Consider the following 22,669-nt stretch of genomic DNA (forward strand, 5'->3'; position numbering starts at 1 on the left):
GACGTGAGGCAATGGAGACTGACCTTGTCTGTTTGTCTGCACCAGTCTATTTCTCTACCATCTACTGGGTTCACTGTCATGTATCCATTCATCTTTCTTTGTTAGAGGTGCGCGAGCCAATATATTAATTAACAGGTAGAGCCATCCCGAGACGAGCCAAGCGTATACGAGCCAGTGGGTGAGCTGTGAAAATTATCGGCATTTTAATCATACAGTAAACATGATGTAAATGTGCGATAATGTCTCTTCAGAATTAAAAAAAGTGCATTTCTTTAGCGCGTCACCTCAGTACACAAGATTATAGCACTGAATTGAGAGGAAGCTATTAAAAGTGCTTGTTTTAAGCATTAGTTAAAACACTGCCGCTCTTCCCGCCCGACAACAATGCCATTTGTGAACTAAGAGGCGTCAGTTGCCAAGCATACCCCGAATGTTGCCTGGAGTCTTATTATATTTAGAGTAACATTAAAATCTAGTTCATTAAACACAACAATTTTTTGTACAGCACCCATCTTGAACTCGCATATTTCAAGGTGGCAATAATAAAGATGAAAACGGAAGTGCCGGTAGGCACGAAAACACAAATGGGAGTGGGTGGGGTGGAGAGGGAGGGTGAGAAGTCACAGACTAGGGGGGGCGGTGGGGTGGGGTGACAGGGAAGAAAATAGTATTAGGAGTAAAGGGGCCAATAGCCGTGAAAGGATACAAATGATGAATGAGGAGGGACTAACATGCCTCAAACCAATCGAAAGGTAGCATTTAAGACAAAAGCCAATGGGCAGAGAGTGGGCGGAGCTTCCACGAAGCTTCCACAGTACAGTATATACTGCATGTCTCGCAAAGCGATGGCAGGGCATTCGCGCTTCAACGCTAGGCAAGACAGGGAAGAAAATAGTGTTAGGAGTAAAGGGGCCAATAGCCGTGGAAGGATACAAATGATGAATGAGGAGGGACTAACAAGCCTCAAACCAGTCGGAAGGCATCATTTAAGACAAAAGCCAATGGGCAGAGAATGGGCGGAGCTTCCATGAAGCTTCCACACTGCAGTATATACTGCATGCCTCGCAAAGCGATAGCAGCACATTTGCGCTGCAACGCTAGGCGAGATCTAAAAATGCTCTCCTTCTCTACTCTTCAACTCTAATGTATTGAGCTTAAACTTTCCCAAGATAACCATCAGGCATACTGTCATAATATTACATAAGTATACAAAATTAGTTAGCAAAGCAAAATGCTATCTCTCCTACGATGACCGAACAAGGATTCTAACAATGTAAATCTTTTATCCCAGGGGTCTTTCAGAGGGAGGAACCAACACCCAAACCCTTGCCTACTATGGTAACTTGTTAGATTTCATTCAACAAAAAACCTGTCTGTAGGCTTTAATACAGAATAATAACAATCCACCCTTAATGCATATCGACTTTAACATATGCTTTTTTTTTTACAATAAAAAGAAGTCCTCTGTGAAATTGTAATTACCCTGGCATTATTGGTGTAATTTTGGTAATTTCACATAACAAAAGGTATACAGAATTACAGGGATTATGCCATTATGTCACATCGCATAATGAAACACCCATTCGGGGAGAAATGATCAAATGATTTGAACCATTTGGGTAATTTTTGAGCCAAGCAGCAGCATTTTGAACGTGAAGGCATTTAACTAACATTTCTGGTAGATTTGTTTACCCAAGCGGACCATAAAGTAATTTCTGAATGCTAAACTACAAATCTGAATGCCAGCGGCAGTGTTTTGAACGCAATCTGCATTTCCTGTAACATGGCCATTCAATTAACATTTCGGGTAGATTTATTTACCCAAGAGGGCCTTTTGAGCATGAAAATACATATCAGAATTCAAGCAGGCACGTTTTCAATGCACGCAACTGGAAATACACTTGAAATTACATTTTCAAGTAGAATTTTTACCAAACTGACGGTTCTGGTAATTTTTTGAGCGCAAGATTAATTTCCCGTAATTACATCTAATTGAGCGCAATTTTGCTGTACTTTTGCAAAGTTACACTAGAGCAAATTATGAAAGATTCACACACCCCAATAAAAACTTAAAGCCTAATGCCTTGTTGTAACTTTTGATAAGAATCAGACCTATAACCTTCTTCAGTAGCTCGTCACGATAATAAACTCAGACCTTCTGTGTTGGGTCATACGCGTTTCCAGAAAGCAACCACTAGGGGTACAGCAACAAAATTTTTAAAAAATACAAAATTACAGCTGATAAAACAATACAAAATCCCTCCTCAGAGAGCCAAATGAGGATTACTGTAATGCACATCTTCTATCTCTATGGTTTGTTCAGGTGTCTCACAAACACCAAAACGCCTACTATGGTGATCCTTCATACAGGCTTTAACACAGTATATCAACGAACCATCTTTAACCACCTACTGCCTTTAACATTTGCTTATCATAAAATGTAATTCAGGCTAACTGGATTTGTCAGATAGTTTCATAATAAATAGATCAAACACATGGAATCTAGCATACCTTTTCCCAATAAACCAGTAAATCCAATAGCTTTGCCATTGGCTGAACACTATAACCAACACAGACCTATTGAAGTGTACATAAACTGGCAACCATCATGCATATGGCCATACAATTACAAATATATAAACAAATATTTTTCAGAGCAATGTAATCTCCCACTCTAAAGGGTCTAACAAGAATTCTCACAGTGAAAACCTCCAGGGTTTGCCAGAGTGAGTGACCAACACCCATCCAAAACCTTTGTCTACTATTGTAATCTGTGAGATTATATGTCACATAATACTTATCTACAGCCTGTTACACAATGTGATAATTCGCTTTTACAAGCATACGGACATTAACAAGTGCTTTTCACAATAAGTCTGCTAGCCCTACTGTCTTTTTCATAACTTTTCTTCTTAAGCAGATCAGACCTATGACAATGTAAATAACTTTTCCCAGTACACCAATCAGGCCTATAGCTTGTCACCATAACCAACTCAGGCATAATGTATTCAGTGCATGCTTTCCCACAAGAAAACCAACAGGGACCATAACATTACAAAGATATACATTTCTGTTAACAGAGTCAAATACTATTGGGGCTATTCGCAAACATACTTTACTCTTATGTGTTTACAAGTGTAATTTACTCCTACACTTTTGAGTATCTTTACTTCTTTTAGCTATTCACAAAATCCAAGTGTAAAGTTACTCAAAAGTGTAGACTTGCACATGACAACCCCCTGAAAAAGGAGGTGGAACCACATATTCAAGTGTAAATTACTACAAGCAAATACATAACTTTAGTAACTCTGCCCAAACATGGCCAACCACTGGCACTGCTACACTATGCCACAGAAAATAATGGAGGTAGCGACATTTAGGAAAACCCCATAGGAAATGATGATAAATTAAATTACATTATTTAAAATAGTTTAAAATATGAATAAATATAAGTTTATGGTGCTGGACTATTGTTTTTTTGGGCAATAACTTACACTTGTAAATGTGACTACACGCTTTTGTTCAGGGGGTGGAGGCATGTAAGTTTACACTTTTGAGTAGCTTTAAATGTGGATGTTGTTATAAGCCTAAAGCAAGAAAGTTACTCAAAAGTGTGAGAGTAAATTACATGTGCAATTAACTTTCGTAATTAGCGCCGCCAATGCTTATTAGCAGAAGGCAAATTTGAAAGCTTGTTGAAAGAACCTATAAGATGGGCATTGGATCTCGTCCAGACAATGCAGCCATGGGACATAGTGCCACAGTAAAACTTCCAGCACAACTCCAATAACCTCCCTGGACACACCAAACTGAAATCCAGAGTGCAATTGGGGCTCAATTGATGTGATCTTCCAGGTGTCACAGCCCGGTCTCCTGAGGCAAAATTATAAGCATAACGCCAAGAACTCTTTTAAAGAATGTATGTTCTGCCTCCTATAAATGGCATTCTTCTGCACAGTCTCATACACCTGCACTATATAAGGTCATGGCTACTAGACTTTTGGCCCAATAAACTCAAAGACTCAAAGTACATATAGCAAATACAAGCTCCCCGCCTAATACTAATATATATATATGAATATATAGGGAATGTAGTCTGCCTAATTAATTATGTAATATTAATACAGATCATGAAATTGTGTCAAAGGTTTGTATAAATATATATGTATCTATGTATATGTATCTTTGTATATATATATATATATGTGTGTATATATATATATATATATATATATATCTATATATACATAGATACATATACATAGATACATATACATGGATACACACACATATATATATCTACATACACACACAAACGTCTGACCCAATTTCATGATCTGTATAAAAATTACATAATTATTTATGCAGACTACATTCCCTATATATTCCTCCCAAATTTGGTATTGCTAGACTCCAGGCATTCAGGGCAAGATTTCCTTGATTAGGGTTCCAGGATTTACTTTCTCTGTTTGAGAAATACAGCAAGCTATTGAGCACACGTGTTTATAAAAAGGTAAAAGTTCATTATATCTTCAGGCTGCAAAGAGCTATTGCTCTGGGGTTATGTATCACTGGATGTGCAAGAAAAAAAAAGCATATAATTTGGGTGGGTGCAAGAAGAGATCAAAGAGGTACATTTCCTTGAGCACTCTTTTGTGAATAGCTGCAGAGAGGTGCTCAAGCGCCGTGGCAGTGAAAGGGTTAACAGGGGATCTGGATAAATGAGGACTTCCCTTCAAACACAGTGGAATTTCGAGCAGAACCAACCCCTTCACAAAGGGATATGTTACAGTATGGAGTCATGCAATTTATTTGGATCAGATTCTTAAAATCAGCAAAATATAGGGCCTGATTTAGAGTCTGGTGGATGGGCTCTGTGTCACAACATTTTGGACATCCGTCCACTTATAACAAGTGCCATAGGGTATAATGCACTTTTAATAAGGCAGGCGGGATACCAGTCACGTTTGTGAGAGAACAAACCTGTTGCCAAGCTCTAAATCAGGCCCTTAGCCTAGTTTTCGATTTGCTGGAATAAACAGCTCACCTGATATGGCTTCCTTTCTACAGCCCCGTAGCCTTACACTCAACAATTCACTTGTTTCCCTGATTGAACATTATAAATATTAATGGCATGATGGACGTCTGCCCTTACCCGGGGTGATTACTTATCCTCTAACTGTATGCACAACTGGCTTAATTAATCCAATAATGACAAAATAAATGAGAGTTCCATTAAGTTATCACTTTAAATCTGTAATCCTTAAGCAAAGAAAAGCAAGAACCAGGGAGTACTATTACGACTGTTTGTACAAGAGCAAAGATGTTTTATTGTCCATCTAATGAGGAGGTGGCACCCAAGTCAAGTGAGAGCAGGTTAATAAATGGAAATGTTCAGTGCTTGGGCATGAATGTTCTCTGTATTCACAAGGTACCCAGGAGACAGCAGCTGCAGAGATCCTGGGAAAATGGCCTATTTAAAAACTAGGACAGACAACACTAGTTAGACAAGCTGTGGCAACTGACTCACATGCACATAAATTAGAGGAATATACACTGTATTGTCTTTCCGGCAGGATGACTAAAAAACATTTGCAAGCAAAGTGTACGGTCTACAATTACCTATCTATCTATCTATCTATCTATCTATCTATCTATCTATCTATCTATCTATCTATCTATCTATCTATCTATCTATCTATCTATCTATCTATCTATCTATCTTATAGATTTGCGTATATATAATATCAATATAAATATAGACTTATGCACTCCAATTAATATATATATATAATAGGAAATAGTGAGTGCTATGTAGTATATGGCATTAACAGGCGAATTTCTCTGGTTTTATATGAGTCAAATGTTCAACTAACTATAACGTCCCTGAAACCAATTTGTTTTTACTGAATTTCAAAGGTTTTTTAAATGCTAATTCCTAACTATAACGTTTGTAAAACCTATGGTTTTTTCAGTGAATTTCGAAGGTTTTTTAAATGTTAATTTCATATTTTAATGTTTATAAAACCTATATTTTTCTATTATTTTTTAAATATTTTAAAACTCTATTATACTTCTTGGTTTTAACTTTAAAAATCATGTAATGTTTTATATCTTCCCCAAAAAATATGTATTTTTTGGGCTTTGAAAACTGCACTCCCATACCGGTAGCGTACCAAGCTCAATCACCACACAAATCCTATCCGCCATATTGCTAAACTCGTAAATGATGCGCACTTCTTATACGACGAGTTTGCGGCACCGCGTCTCGCGTAACATCATATCCGACTGGTCCGCAGTACCAAGCCACATGTTTTGTCATGTACGTATGGGGTCGCACCTGCTGCGCGTTGCGTATTTGACGAGTACACACTGCCAGGCCCTGTGTTACGTCACAGACATATAGTATCGCGCCGGGTGGGCCATTCCCTTTTTTTTTGTCTCAAAAGTATATCTAAATAAGTTTAAACAGTATATGAGAGCACGCGAAAATCTAAATTATTTTAAACATTTATATATTTCTAACTGTAATAAACTTATATTATGATAAATATATTTTGTCAAAATTGCGTCGGGTGCAGCCTCCTTGTGCGCTCGGTGCGCGATTGCCATGTGACCTTAAAAAAAAGCATTTGATTGGTTCATAACATTTCCCATTGTAACAGTTGTACGACTCCACCCATTTTACTCATTCTCTCTACAGCGTTTGATGAGAGACACCTCTTCTGCTTAGAAAGTTTTTTGAAAAGTGTTTTCCTGTATACACATATCTTATACTAAACACAACATGTAACGATCATCTTGATCAATATTCATGCTCTGTACATTAGCCTTCCATGTGTGATTGCCATGCATCTCAAACGTTCCATCAAAAAACAAATATGATGCCCCTGGTGTGTATTATTGTGCTGCCTTTCGGCCTGGGTATTGCTGGCTCTAAGGAGCATCATCAGGCACGGGCAGACAGCACATACTAGATCACATGCCATCTCATTAACGATAGTTTCCGCCCTCCCGACACATGCTACACTAATCTAAATTGCACACACATAAGTACACTTCCTGGCCAGGCAGGAACTGAACAACGCCCAAGTCCCCGGAATAATTATTCACACCCCTACGCTGGCATGGCGTACGCAAGGCCAGCCCACTTTGCGTACGTATAAATAGGATAACCACGACGCCACACGTCCCTCTTCTTCCACACTACCTCAAATGATTTGCCGCATCCACCTTGCATATCACAATGCGCAATAAAAAAAAGAAATGGATCCATGAGGTGTACTCCATCCTGGCAATCAACACGGGCTCTAAATTGTGAGCCCTACTGCCCATCATCTACGAAAGGGATCCATGAGGTGTACACTCTCCTGCAATCAACACTCCATCTGAATTGTGAGCACTGCTGCCCGTAGTGTTTGCTCGCACAACAATGACAGCAGGTAAGCGGGGCTGCCTGGGTGCACAGGGACTCCAATTGAGCGCGCTGCGGCGAGAGGGATGGGGTGCTTCAGCCTAGCTGCGCAGGTCCGAACAAACGATATTGCCATGTGTTATGATGTGATCTTTGACCTCATTCAGTAACATCTCTGTCTCATTTTAAAGACCTGCTGGACTGTACTGCAGGCCTGAACCAGCGGGCAGTGCTGCCCTACAGACACCTCTTCAGCGCGGTGCTGCGGGAGGGATGGGATGCATCAGCCAGACTGCGCACATGCGAATAAGCGATATTGCCATGTGTTATGATGTGATCTTTGACCTCATTCAGTCCCATCTCTGTATCATTTTAAAGACCTGCTATACCATAAGGTAGGCCTGAACCTACAGGCAGTGCTGCCCTACAGACACCTGTTGAGGGCGGTTCTGCGGGAGGGGTGGATCACCCTGAGTGCGCATGTGCTAAAAAGTGATGTTGCCGTGCGTAATGATGTGATCTCTGACCTCATTCAGTCACATCGGTCTAATTTTAAGGACCTTCTGGACCGTACTCTAGGCCTGAGGCAGCGGGCAGCGCTGCCCTACAGATAACATGCCCTTGTAAATTCCCATTGAAGCCCAGGTTCACACCAGAACCTGGGCTTCTAAGGGAATTCACAAGGGCATATTATCAACCCCTTATCGCCGCTTTAGTGGCAGTTTGCTGCCGCTAAAGCAGCGATAATGTTATCGCCCTTTCTTCATAATATGACCCATAATCTCTGGCCTAATGTATTTCATTTTAAGGACTTGCTGAACCACACAAATTCTCGCAGACCCCAGCGTCCTAGACAAACGGGTGACAGAGGGTAAACACTAAGGGCTGGGTGCAATAGGCCGACGCTCTGTCTCCTCCCTCTCTTCTTTTGACTCTCCCTCCCCTTCTCCCTTCCACCCACTCCCCCTCATTCTCTCTATGGTCCTTTCATTCGGACTACCTTTCTTTACCTCTTCCACATAGCACACATACTTATGTTTCATTTTTGTCTTGCAGGTTTCCTACGCTGCTTCCACTGGAGTCCCACGTTTTTTTTTATTATACTGTTCTATTAAAGTTATATTTCTGTTTATTTCTGTTTTAATAAAGGTTACTAATTTTTTCAAATAAATAAGTGAGTGTATAGGTCTTCTTTTTCTGATGACACTTGTATATTGTTTATTGTGAAAATCATCTGTTTATAGGAGATTTTAAGGACAACATTATTTAATATTAGAGTGCACCTACCAAACATATTCTAACTGACTATCAGACAAATGAAGCCTGGGTGATTGTACAACTGCAAGAGTTCTATGAGTGTATCACTTTATAACACCATAAGTACTGCCCGTGTGATTACAGAACAAATAAGGCACTGCCTAGGTCCACCGAGGCTTAAGGGACTGCCGAGGCCCACCCTGCATATTTAAATAAAGACCCGGAGTGTGGCGATCCCCGTAATTCAGTTGACCTCGAACCCCCCGAACAATTAAAGTATTTCCTATCACAGGGTGGAAGCCATGCACCACCCTCTAATAGCAAACACAATTGTCCAGCGAATGCACACCCCGGGACATTGTATGAGCTGCGCCTGAGAGGTCGCCCTCCCTACTACCATGATGCATTTGTTAGTATAAACGCATACTAACACTACTTACACACGTGCAGTAAAGTGACCAGAATGTAGTGAAGAAGCAGAGGAAGCACAAAATCTAAAAATATAAATCCTATCAGAAGTCGTATGACATAGTTCAATGAGCCGACGACCCTGGCATGAGTAGAAACAGCTACACGAACAAAAAGGATCTTCAGCACAACGCCAGCAATTTTGAAATATTGCTGAGTGGTGCCTTCTTTTTGCCTTCTCCCACTCGTCGCCAAATTTATGTAGTGAAGAGGCAGACAGCAGTGAATCCAATAGGTAGATTTATTACAAGAAAACAAGACACCTGAAAACAACCACCAACAGGAGCAGACAGCAAAGCAACCGTCTAATCCAGCACCGTGTACAAACTCCGCAAGGTTCCCCTCATGACAGCCCTACATTCTAACATTACATAGTGAGGGCCTTATTATCAAGGAACAGCGTTAAACTTATCGCTGCTTTAGCAGCAGGAAACTGCCGCTAAAACAGCGATAATGAGCTTGATAATATGCCGTAGAGAATTACAATAGAAGCCCATGTTCTCGTGTTAACATGGGCTTCTATTTGAATTCTCTACGGCATATTATCAAGCCCATTATCGCCGTTTTAGCGGCAGTTTCCTGCCGCTAAAGCGGCGATAATTTTAACACCGTTCCTTGATAATATGCCCCTTAGATTCTAGTAGAATTACATACTAACATTCTACTATGACCTACAATGGAATACTACACAGAGCACATGACTTTACAGCAATGAGCTCATAGTTTCATCCATTGGTCTTGACACCAGTAGGGGTAAGACTTTCGCTTCCCACTCCCTATATTGTATAAACGTAAACTAACACTTCTCCCACAAGTATGCTACAACGCCCAGAGCACATCCCTTTACAGCAATGATCTCACAATTTAGGCTCACAGTTTAATCCCCGAGTCGTCACATCAGTAGGGATGTGTAGTTCGCTTCCCACTCCCTATATACTATAAACACATACTAACACTACTTACACACTTATACTACAGCGGCTAGTATCCTACACCGCCCAGAGCCCATCACTTTACAGCAATCAGCTCAATTTCATCCCCAAGTCTTCACACCGGTAGGCGTAACTACTTCGCTTCCCACTTCTGGTATATTATCAACACACAGTAGCGGTCAGTAGTTCGTTTCCCACTCCCTGTATGGTATAAATGCCTACTAACACTACTTGCACACATATGCTACAAACACCAGACCACATCACTTTACAGCAATGACCTCACTGTTTAGACTCTCGGTTTCATACCCGAGTGTAGCATCATATCATATCACCACAATGCCACTCTGAGCAACACCGCACTTTCAGACCGTTAACAGTGATAACTACCTACTGTCAACCGCCAGTAGGTAGTCAAGAACCAATTACAATAGTTCCTTGATTCTTTTAGCTTTCAAAAATTCTCTCTATTACTGTCTTTCTACTTTTCCATATAAATAGATTTTTTAATATGCAAGTACACATCAAAGTCAGAAATGCAACGTATTCTATCAACACACTTTCTAGAACATTCTACAACACGTGGAGGTTAAAAGTTCATAATTTTTTTTAAACCTAACGATATTTTTTTGCAACATTTTCTCGAGCATTTAACAGCATGTGCAGGTTAAAAGTTCATGATTGTTTTAAGTTCGAACAGTGCCTTCCAAATGCAAGTAGCAGGTGTGGTTGAGTTGAGCAACTTTTATCCTATAATATGTACTATAATATGTACGTGCAAACTGCTTTTTCTTAACCAATCACAAACATACTTTTCCACAAAACGTATGTGCACCCTACTTTTAAAAAACAATGCTTTTCGTCTCCCAATCAGGTACCGTTTTGTATGCGAAAAGAAACTAGTTCCCCATCTTTAAACATATCTCTTATTCTAGGAAGAAACTGCATGAGCTACAGACATCTTTCCAAACCTTCCAGTCATACCTTCAAAATGCTAGTGTGGATCATAGGACATAGCTGTGTTTTCTGGTGCAAGAGGTATGCAGAACAGAGACAAATTGACTTAGACCTAGGTTTACAAAATGTGGACATTAAATGGTTTGGACAGAGAGGATTGAAGTGGCACCAATTGTTGCCTTTGGCTAAAACCTGTTTGCATCTCCAACACCCTGACCTCATGATTGTGCACTGTGGTAGAAACGACCCAGGCACATTGACTAGGGTAGATTTGGAAATGCTTATGAAGGTCACCTTTGGACAATTGATGTTACTTTTGCCTCAAACTGTCTTTGTATATTCCAATATATGCCAAAGACAGAAGTGGAAATGGTCCAAACAATTTTGTCCTCAGATTGAAAAATCTCAGAAAAAGGTCAACAAATCCGTCTCTGCATACCTCAGAGACCACAAAATGGGGTCCATGTACAACAACAACATACGTTTTGATATGGCGGATATATACAGAAGTGATGGAGTACACTTCACAGATCAGGGAAACCGAGTTTTCCGGAATAACTTGAAGCTGTGCATCCGCACTTATATGTAGCTCCAACTAATGAACACAAGGGCTCTTTTTAGAGCCACCCTATAACTTACAACTTAGGCCCCCTATTTTAGGGCCATATAACGCCAACTCTCGCACCCTCGCCAAAATGTATTCTCCACACAGCTGTGGCGTAGCGGCCAGACCATCTCACTTTGCAGCACAGACCTCTCGCTTTGATCCCCAGCTCTACTCACCCATAGGGGTGAGTCCTTTGCGCTCTACAAATACCATATTGATTTACCTTCGCACTCCCTATACAACACTACCTAAGCACCATATCCAAGCTACAATGTTCTAAACAAAAGTTCATCCAAGTACCTATAACTACATGCTCACACTACTTGCACAGATGTGGCACAGTGGCCAGAGCACATGACTTCACAGCATATGACACACAGTTTGGGCTCAAGCTTTAATCCCCGACTCCGGCAGCAGCTCAGCTTAACAACATGAGACTCTAGACAATACCTCACATATATTCCGTACCCCAGGACTTTCATACCATTACGGGTCAGTAGTTCATCCTAGTAGTTATAAACACATCCGGACACTACTTCCACAGTGTAGTGCAGCGGCCACGGCACATGACTTCACAGCATAAGACACAAAATTTGGGTTCACGCTTTAATCCCCGAGTCCCGCACCAGCTCACCTTACCCGCATCAGACTCTACCCAATACCTCACTTAATTTACGTAGCTCACCACTTACACACTGGTAGGGGTAAATATTTCGCTTCGCACCCCCTCTATAGCACACCCTAAACACCCCACAGAGGTTACAGTGCTCCTACCCTCCTATTTTCCACTTTTTTCCCCCTTTTTCACCTTACTCACTTCAACTGAACCACAAAATGGCGGCTAACACTTCCTAGTTGCAACCGCTCACAGCCAATCAGCAACAAACTCGTGCTCGTAACGCCTCAGCCAATCCGATGGCAGAATTTCGCAAATATCGATATCTGTAAATTTCGATATTTCTCACAAACTACTGAATGAATTTACACCAAATAAACAAAAGCGTGCTTTCTAGACCAAGACCCTTCTCCCTGCCAAATTTGGGGTAATTCCGTTCACCCGTTCGACCGGTAGCCTTGTCTAAAGTTTCCTATGGAAATTAACATGGAGAAAATAAGTTTTGGGACCCCCTTTTTCCTCTGCCCCCTTGACGAATCACCCCCAAACTTTCAACATAGGAGCTGATCTCAACAAAGAATTAGTTTTGAAAATTTCACGAAGATTCATCAATCGGCGCCAAAGTTATTGAGAATAGAATGTTGCCATTTTCCTATAGTAACTAGGTCCTAACTATAACTACCTACTGGCGACCGCCAGTAGGTAATATATATATATTAAATACCTTGCTTTATAACAAATATAAATTAACTTATATACGTTAAATAACTTGCTTTATACATCACTCATGACATGGTCAGTGACCTCATCCCCCAGGGCCTGGCCAGACTTTATTTATTATTTTTTGGGGGAGGGAGGTCGCGTGGCCCCCCTCCTGAGGCCAATTATGGCCTGGCCTAGTCTTACATTTGGGACCGCAGGGGGGAGCCCCAATGCCCCCACGGTCACAGCCGGATTCCCGCCTTCTGCGGGAGCCAGCATTGCTTTTGGACAACGGGGAGCTGCTGACATGCATGTCCCCTGCCCCATAATAAGAAATGTCCTGGGTAGGTGGTGGTCCAAAGGACCTGGCCCACCCGGGGTCTTAAGGAGAATGAAGCAGGGGAGCCCGCGCTTAGTTTAAAAGAAATTCTACCCGATTCGCGCATCCAGCGTGACTCCGGCTGAAAAATAAAAAAATGCTTTTTCGGGCCTGGAGGTCCCTGAGAAGGCCTAGGGGGTCAGGGTGTTTCTACCCTGCCCCCTTTTCTTGTTTTTTATCTTTTTTTTTACTGTTTACTTGTGACTTAGTTTTACCGAGTCACCAGATGGCTGTCAACACTTCTTGGTTTGAAGTGTTGGCAGCCAATCAGAATAAAGCTTGTGATCGGAAGGGTCTGGGAATCTTCCTCGGTCCCCAGATATCAATATTTTTTAATTTTTAATTTCTCAGGAACTACTGAACGGATTTACACCATTTGAAGCAAAGAGTGCACTCTGGACCAAGAGCTACCTCTCTGCCAAATGTGGTTTAATTCCGTTCAGCAGTTCGGGCTGTAGCCGCAACAAAAGTTTTTTCTCTGCCCCAGCTTGACAAATCACCCCAGAACTTTCAAGACAGTAGCTGACCGTAGCGGGCCATTAGTCTTAAAAATGTTGCGAAGATTCGTCAAACAGCGCCAAAGATATTGGCAAATCAAAAAATGCTTTTCCTATCGAAACTAGGTCCTAACTATAACTACTTATTGGCGACCACCAGTAGGATATATATATATATGTGATCAAGATCCTTGCAGGATCGAAACGCGTCATGCTGGTGGTGTAACTGTGGCTGAATAAAACTTAGCAGCTGCATCAACTCTGTGGTCCGCGCTCCGTTTTTTAGCAGAAATGATGATGGCTGCTCATGGAGACAAAGCTATATATATATATATATATATATATATATATATATATATATATATATATATATATATATATATATATATATATCTTTTATGATTTAGTGCATTTCAATCATGTGGACTTGAATGTCATTCATTATTTTGCATGTTCCAAGAGGGCCAAAATGGTTTCAGTATGGAGGCCAGTCCTTTGTTGATTGTGACACCTCGAAACTGCCAATGAACTTGTATTATGTATTTAAATGGCGCTGTCTCGGGCTGCCGCCTTATATTTAAGAAGGCAGGTGCCAAAACGCGTCTTGTTTGTGTGTTTCACCAATAAATTTGGTTAAAGATTTACAGTGAGTGCTAGTACCCTGTGTACGAAGAAGCTAGCATATATATCTATATACCCACATATTTACACACAAATATGTACTTTGTTATAAAATCCACTGAAACTCTAAAACCTAAGACTTGTGAAAATTCTGGTCAACTTTCAACAACAATGCCCTCAATTAACAGTTCATGACCTAACACATGTTGTGGCAGATGACATGACAAAAGTCATGACCAATACCATCTCTGATGTAGAAACAATATTTACTTTAGAGCGTGAGGAAAAGTTGCTCCTAATTTACTCACGAATAACATACATCCTGGAAGACATAAAGGCTACAGTACTAACTTCAACATCTAGATGTCCTCAAACATAATATGTATAGAGTCCCCAAGCATCCTCGGCCAATGGCAATGCTTGGGATCCAGTTGAATTATCCATAAAGCACACAGTGCAAAATCTTCTGAAATGCCCATTAGGTTCTCTATAATGAGTGAGTCTTTTGGTCACATTCTGTGCAAAGTCCACTTGCTTCTACACCATTTTGTGCAGGATTGTTGGATATACAAACAGTTCTGAGAACAAAGGTTTAACTGATAAATTTGCTCTTCCACCAGATCCTACTGGGCATGGCTTTGGTGGAAGGTGTGGTCTTTGTCCATTCCCTGTGCACAGTTCCCCCTCCCCATAGAGCTCCAATACCAAGTAACTTTCTACAGTGCAGAATGTGTTTTCGTTTGTATTTGTAGAGTTTGTGAATTAACCATGACATATGAATTTTCAAGTAGATAAATAGGAATTAAAACACCTTCATCCTGGCAAACAGCACATATAAGTATAAGGGTTTAGCTAATCAACTGTGTTCCCATCACACATGTTTATTTAAGACGTGAAAGTGCGGGTGTGCAATGCATACTTTGAGTGACCCTTGATAAAGAGGCTTGATACAAGCTTCAAATGTCCTTAACATCAATTTTCAGAAAACACTTCTTAATTCAATTTCAGGTCAGCCAGACACACTCACTAAAAGTCTCTCCAAGGCTCAAACACTGTTGACACTTACTGTTGGTGTCGACGTTTTCGCACAGTTCGGTTTTGGCTTCCCCATTCGGCCGGTCACTGGCCTTGTGTGAGAGTCGTGATGACATTGTTGCCGCCGTCACCACCGCTTTGAAACTACGCTTGCGCTTTTGCACATTCAGCTCTGGATGGAAGATGATAATGTACACTTTCGGCATATAGAGCATCCCCAGTGCCACCGAAGCACTCAAGTTCATGGATATTGTGAGGGTGGTGGTTTGAATGTAGAGCTGGAGAGAGGGAGACAACAAAATACATGATTAGAAACTGCAGACACAAGAGCAGTGATGAAGGGTGATGGTACCTCAAGAGTGAAAGTAGGAAGGCAAGTTTACAGAGTGGTGTTTTCACTTGACAGGTCTAAAACATTCACGACCTACCTCTGATCCCACAAGTACAAAGTCTGAGATACAGCTACATCTTTAGTACAGCACTCTTAATATGCAGACATGGTTACCATACTATGGTCCTGAAACATGTTTACCATGTATCTCATTAATTTATTATGTTTTAAAACCTTTTTGCAAAATAATGGGACACTGTAGCATTGGCAATTCTAACTTGATCAGTGCGATAAATAGGGGCAAATGAGATAGACCATGTAAAGTGAAAAAAACGGTAAACAGCCCTTACTACAAATCCGTCACTCCACAAGTTGTTACTAATCGGTCGCTACAACGACCACGTTGTAACACTGCATACTATTACCCGCAAGGCGTTACAACGACTTGCGGAGGGGGAGAAGGTGTTGGATTTAAAATTCACCACCTTCCCTACTGTCCGCACAGACTGGAGTTGGAATAGTAAATTATACTATTCCAACATCCAGCGCCTCCTCCACAAGTCATTGTTACGACTTGCGGGGTAATGGTATGCTTTGGTACAACGCGGTCGTTGTAACGACTGCATTGTAACAACATGCGGGGTTACGACAAGCAGAATAAAGAGGCATATTCGGAAAAAAACATGGGACAAATCTCACAACTAGGGGATGAAGTTTCGAATTGCTGGAGACAGTGTGGATGTACCTGGCCTCTAAGGAAGATCTGTGTCAAAGGCCTTGTGGTCCATTTCCAAGGATCTAAGAAAGGCTTGCCCATTACAGAAATAGGCAATCAGGTGTGCATATACCTTTATGCAATAAATCAAATGGGAGCAAGGAGAGACTGATCCCTCCTCCATAAATCTGAAGGCAGCAAAAAGATCAAGAAAGCAACAAGACCAACTATTACCTCCTGCACATTACACCCAGTTGGTGCTCATTAACCGGTCTAGGCTGACCGTCATTTGTTCTGGGCAGGGTAGAGAAACCATTCATTTAAGTAGATATTGCAAAAGAGAGGATAGGGGAAGGAGACCTAACATTGCAATGAAGGTCCACACAGTGCTAAACATGAAACATTTGCTGTAGCTGATTTTAACTAGAATACTTTTTAGTTGATTTACATGTAGGTGCACAGTATGTTTTTATGTTATGTTATGTTATGTTATGCTATAAGGTTTATAAAGCACATAGCTGTCCCAACAATGGGGCCTACCAGCGAGGACCCAGAGAACAAACTGCAGCTGCCAGTACTGCAAAAGAAGGTAGAGAGGAGCTAGATGAGGAAAAGCCACGTTTTAAAAGTTTTCCTAAAAAGCAGGTGGTTTTGGATGTTCTCAATGGAGACAGAAATTAATTTCCAGAGAGATGGGACCTGGGCCCGGAAGGATTGGCCCCCGCTCTGAATCTTCTGACTCTGCAAACAATGGGCAAGTTAAGGTTGGCAGAGCACAACGATCGCATGGGTTGGTAAGATAAAAATAATGTTGCACAGGATGGGGGACCCTTGAGAATGGAGAATCTTATGGGTGATACAGAGAGTCTTAAAAGGAATGCTCTTGTACATAGGGTTTCATTGCAGTCTGCAATGAAACCCAGAGGCAGAGCAGAACGTAGAGGCATATTTACAAGGGCTTTATCTCCGCTTTTTTGGCTTAAAAAGCCAAAAAGGTGGAGATAAAACTATCGCCCTATTTACAAGAGGGTGTAAACATGCATTATCGCATGTTAGCACCCTTTTTCCCAGCGCCTCCATTTGCATCTCTAATGAGATGCAAAGTGGGCGTCACTGGGCGTACCCCGGATGGATTACCTTGCAAATATCGCTGATGTTCACATTGCGATATTTACAAGGCAGCCCACAGGATTTTAGCAGACGTTAGATTTTGGCGAAAACGCCCGTTTTCGCCAAAATCTAACGTCTGCTAAAATCCTGACTTACCTATGTTTGACATAGGGGGTGGATTATGCTGATACGACCACAGGGTCCTATCAGCAAGGTTATCGCCGTTTTGCAGGGAACATCGCTGGAAAACCAGAGCGATAAATTCCAGAGATAGTCTGCAATGAGAAATTTATCGCTAAGCACGGCCAGCGATAATTATCGTTGGCCGTTGATAATGTGCCCCCTAGGGAGGGAAAATAGAACCCTGTCTGTCGCATTTTGGGCCAGCTGGAGTCTTCTAGTAAGAGTTGTTGGCTCCTAGGTACAAGATGTTCCAATTGTCCAGTCAGAACAGGATTACCGCCTGAATGATGATTTGAAGGGTGCATTGGTATAAAGGGATGGGGATGTCTAGGGAAAAGGGATATGCATCATGGATGTGACAACAACTTATTCTGATTTTGTTCGCTAGTTACACCATTAATAAACAAGCATTTGCAATGTAATAGGTCTCGCATTTGCGAGAGTTTAAGCTATTGGCATTGTAAATGACTATGCCTTTAATTTATCTTTTTTAAAAACCAGCACATAAATAAAAGGCATTGTCATTTACAATGCCCATAGCTGAAACCCTCGCAAATGCGAGACCTATTGCATTGCAAATGCTTGTTTCACATCTTGTTGTGCAACAGACCACCGACACCCTTGACTTGTTTTTCAGAAACTATCCCACCTTATAAAATTGCAGAGAAACATAAGATTTACGCACAAGATATGTTTAATGCACGGATAGCGCTTAGAACAGTTTACTAAAAATGTGTCAAGGAACAGCATGTTTTGTTCAGCAAGCGCTATTACCATTTATAATAAGTATAATAAACAACTTTCAATTCATTTACATAAAGCCATCAATCGGTGAAAAATATCAGTGTCATCGCATCAGTCTTGAGGTACATCGGAACTCAGCCTAACGATAATCTAACAGGCATTGATAAAGCCAAAAGGTCTGGCTAGAATAGAAGATGTGTACAAAATAATTATGCGAAAAGGTCACGGAAAGCATTTTAGGTTTTGTACATGTCAAAAACCTTTGAAGTATAGAGTGCAAAATCAATAAGCAAAAAAAGTCCTGTTTATGTGACATGTTCTCCAACAAACCATCTTAATTAAAAAAAGGTCTGCTGTGGACTACGTGTCGTTACAATGCACGCAGCCTTCAAATACCAAGCAGTAGGGGAGGAGGAGGCAAGTTATAAATGACACCCGCACCGCCCCAAGTGCTAACCGCATCTTTCCAAACGGGCAGGAGGCCACTGTGCATGATGCAGGCTTATCGCTGAGTTATCCACACAGCCCATGTTCTGCTAAGGACACTAGGGCACGCACGAGCTGCGAGGGATCCACGCGCCCCGGGGCGGGGCAATCTGAGGCCACAATCACTGCTAATAACCCTGCAGGAAGCAGGGCGGCCGAGGGGGATAAAAACCCAGAGAGTGGGAGATGTCAATCTGAGAGTGGCCCGAAGCGAGGGCTGGCATGAGTGCGCCCCCAGAAGCGGTCTGTCTGCCCCTCCGGACGGGGCCTGGGCATACAATGGCGGCAGATGCCTCACATTATGCATGCAGGCTTGGAGGCTCGTACGAAAGGTTACGTAGAAGGTTAGCCATTTCTGTCCCTGATTAGACTTCAGGGTTTGATGCCTGTCCTTGCCTAAACTAAGAGGGTGACGTCACGGCCTGTCCCTGACTATGCAGAAAGCACGAGAGATCTGGCCCTGGTTACCCGGTGGCAAAGGCCTGCTTCTTCCCAACCGTGCAATGCAGGGGCGTAGGAGGATTCTGGCCTTCTTCTTAACTAACTCAGTTAGAGATGGGCCAACTTTTGGCTTTGTGCTTAGTTCAGGGCTAGTACCGGGTGGCATGTGCTGGGAAACTCTCTCATGAGATATTGTTCCCTGGTTGTCATACTAGACCTTTATGACAAATTGCTTTTAATTTTTTAGGTTTTGGTAATTTCAGTCTAATTCTTGTAACATCAATGTTAATCAGTACATTGTTGTCTAAAAAAACTAAAATAAACATGTAACTATGCACAAAGATAGGGGAATCAAAACGGAAGCTGTGTGTATTTCAATCATTGTAAATCCAATTGCTTTCTAACACACAACAATTAACACACTTTTCAAAATAGCACTGTGTAAACTTGATTTACACAAACTGTATCTATCTCAGTTGCTTGGGACGCGAATTAAACAATTAACCAGATAAAAAAGCAATTGTCAGTGCTTTGTAAGTGCAACTGACCGAGTCAGGGGTAAAGGAAGGCATGGGCAGTAATTCTATTCACCATGAATTGCAACCACAGGGCTATGCATATTTCATCTGAACGAATGTAATACCAGAAGGGATTTAGAATAGCATTATAATAAATTAAATAAATTACTGGGATACTGAACAAAAGACAGAGGTTGGTACCTCAACAGCTTCTGCCTTTTCCATGATACAGACAGAAATGCAATATTGTATTTTATTGCAGCATTTAAGTAGCACCTACTGTCCTTATGTGGGGCTCTGGAGCACTTACATGAACCGGCAGAAAATGACGCCATGTTGGTTGTGTGGTTTGAATGGTATTGTCTTTGTTTTGTGATCCTGTGTGGGAAGCTGTTCCATTTGGTGATAATGAAGAAACAAAAAAACTCCTAGGCGGAAGATGGCCGCCTGAGCTTCTTGCTCCACCACACCGGGATGCGTTTGGAGCCGCGAGTGCGTCTTATCGCATTCCTTTTCAGCGGACGGCATTGCGGATTGCATCGGAACATGCCGTGAGTCGGGTGAGGGGTTCCTGAGAGTAAGTTGCGTTGCGCTTCTCTTCATTCCTTTCAGCCGCGGCTTTTCTCCTCACGTGGCCGCCATTTTGAGGCCGCACTACCGATGCCTATTAACCCTGTATGGTGTATGGAGTAGGTGTAAACCTCCTTTTTCTCTCACCTTAATTTGATTATGGACACGCTAATGCCTTCAGAATGGTTCTCCTCAAGACACTATTAACACAGTAAGCTGTTTATACTCTCTGTGACCAGCACATTATCCTCAGAGCTTCTACCGGCACTCTGCTTCACTGGCCTCTTTTTGGACATCTAACTTGCTATAATGTCCCCTCATATCACCCACCCTCCAACAATGTTGCCTTGATACTGGTATTTACCTCTTCCTGACTAACTTATCAGCGTTGTTTCGATGTTTTGAATACAGCTTTGTCATCGCTGCTTCCCTGCGCCTGTGGTACCCTCTCATAATCATGGCCTTTTTGATCTCATGCTTGCTCTAGCCTTTCAGCACATCACACTCAATTGGAAATCTCTCAATAAGCTTTCTACACAACACTGGTGGAATAGCCTTTGTCACTTTCATAGACTTGATGTTGCCTTCGCCTCCTCCTGTAAGCCACCACTTAATAGAGTACTTTTTTGGTTACCTCTTACAACGTATTTAGATCAGGTTGTTTCTAAACATACCTTTTCCATCAACTCCGAAAACTTTAAACCCCCCTGAATATCTTTTCTCTGTTCTCTCTCCATATCATCCAAGATAACTTAATATATATTGATAATTAACTAATGGCTTGTTCACATTTTGCTGTGTTTTTTAAAGTATTATGCATTCTTCTTTTTTATAGCAATATATTAATATCCCCCCCCTTCCTTCCCTTCACTTCTTCCCATCCCTTTTCCATATAAAACCTTAAAATAGCTTTTTATTTCTTATATTGTACTAGCCATAGCTCTTGTTATCACTATGCTTCGATATTCGAAACTGTTGCTGGTATTTTTGCCTATTTCTCTGTTTTCTCAATAAAGCTTTTCTTTTTTTTTTTTTTTTTATAATTTTTTATTGATAATCTTGTGTCAGAAATACAATTGATACTACCATAAGTTGGCACACAGAGAAAAAATATAAATTGGCAAGCAAAAAGAAAAAATACAGAATTACATGAAGAAAATAATTTACACAATACGGAAATCAATCATTACACAAAGTAAAGATTCCAAATTCTATCAAACTTCATAATCCCGCCTATTCGCTGTGCATATCGCATTTCAGACTTTCTAACATTCCTAATTTTTTGCAGCCAGGCACTAAAGAGAGGGACATGAACTGACTTCCAGTTCTGCAGGACTAATGACCTTGCAACTGCCATTGCAATAAATAATAGTTTAACCCTCTGTTCTGTCAAACCAAGATCGGAATCGTAACCATACAATATTAATTTAACATTATAAGTAATCAAAATCCCACAATACTTTTGCAAATATTCGAATATCTCGTTCCAAAAAGGCATTATTTTAACACAGTTAGCTATAGTGTGGGACCAGTTTGCAGGAGTATATTGCTGGCATCTAAAACAGGTGGCGGTAGTATTGGGAAACATTTTAGCAATGGCAGCAGGGGTACGGTACAGAAGCCATTTACTGAAAAACAGCATTCTTCTCCAATTAGATCCTCGAAGAACACTGAAATTCAGTTTATTTATCATTTTCCAAGTATTAATAGTAAGTACATGATTCTCCTGTTCTTGCCATTTTTTCATTGCTTTTTGGCTAAGATCCTCCGCAGTATATTCTGCTAGTCGTAAACAAATCGTCCCATAGTTGAGTGGAGGAACCAATGCTAATTGGTTCAACTTGTACCAACGTTTTAAAAATAAAAGCATATGAACCAAGTAACATAAAGTTCCCAGGAATAATAAGCTGCATCTCTCCAGGTAACAACCATGTCCCTTCCCTCAAGAAATCTAACAAAGAGTGAAATCCCAAAAGTGCCCATTGTAGTACAGTGTCAACTCCAATTTTTATTCCTAAAAAAAGGAGAGCATTCCTTAAGGGAGTTCTAAGATTAAATTGCGGGAGAGAATATCTTTTAAGAAAGA

At 41.1% G+C, this 22,669-nt stretch overlaps 1 protein-coding gene across 1 annotated transcript in view; it reads right to left on the minus strand.

Annotated features, from left to right (window-relative positions):
• Positions 1-22,669, minus strand: part of GRM7 (glutamate metabotropic receptor 7) — a 1,767,328-nt gene that overhangs the window by 169,116 nt on the left and 1,575,543 nt on the right. The window contains exon 9 of the mRNA XM_085624503.1: positions 15,517-15,763. Within this exon, the coding sequence (XP_085480629.1) occupies positions 15,517-15,763 (247 nt within the window). The remainder of the gene's footprint in view (positions 1-15,516; positions 15,764-22,669) is intronic.

Source organism: Triturus cristatus, chromosome 9, assembly GCF_964204655.1.
Source record: "Triturus cristatus chromosome 9, aTriCri1.1, whole genome shotgun sequence".
In the NCBI taxonomy this organism is placed as follows: domain Eukaryota; kingdom Metazoa; phylum Chordata; class Amphibia; order Caudata; family Salamandridae; genus Triturus; species Triturus cristatus.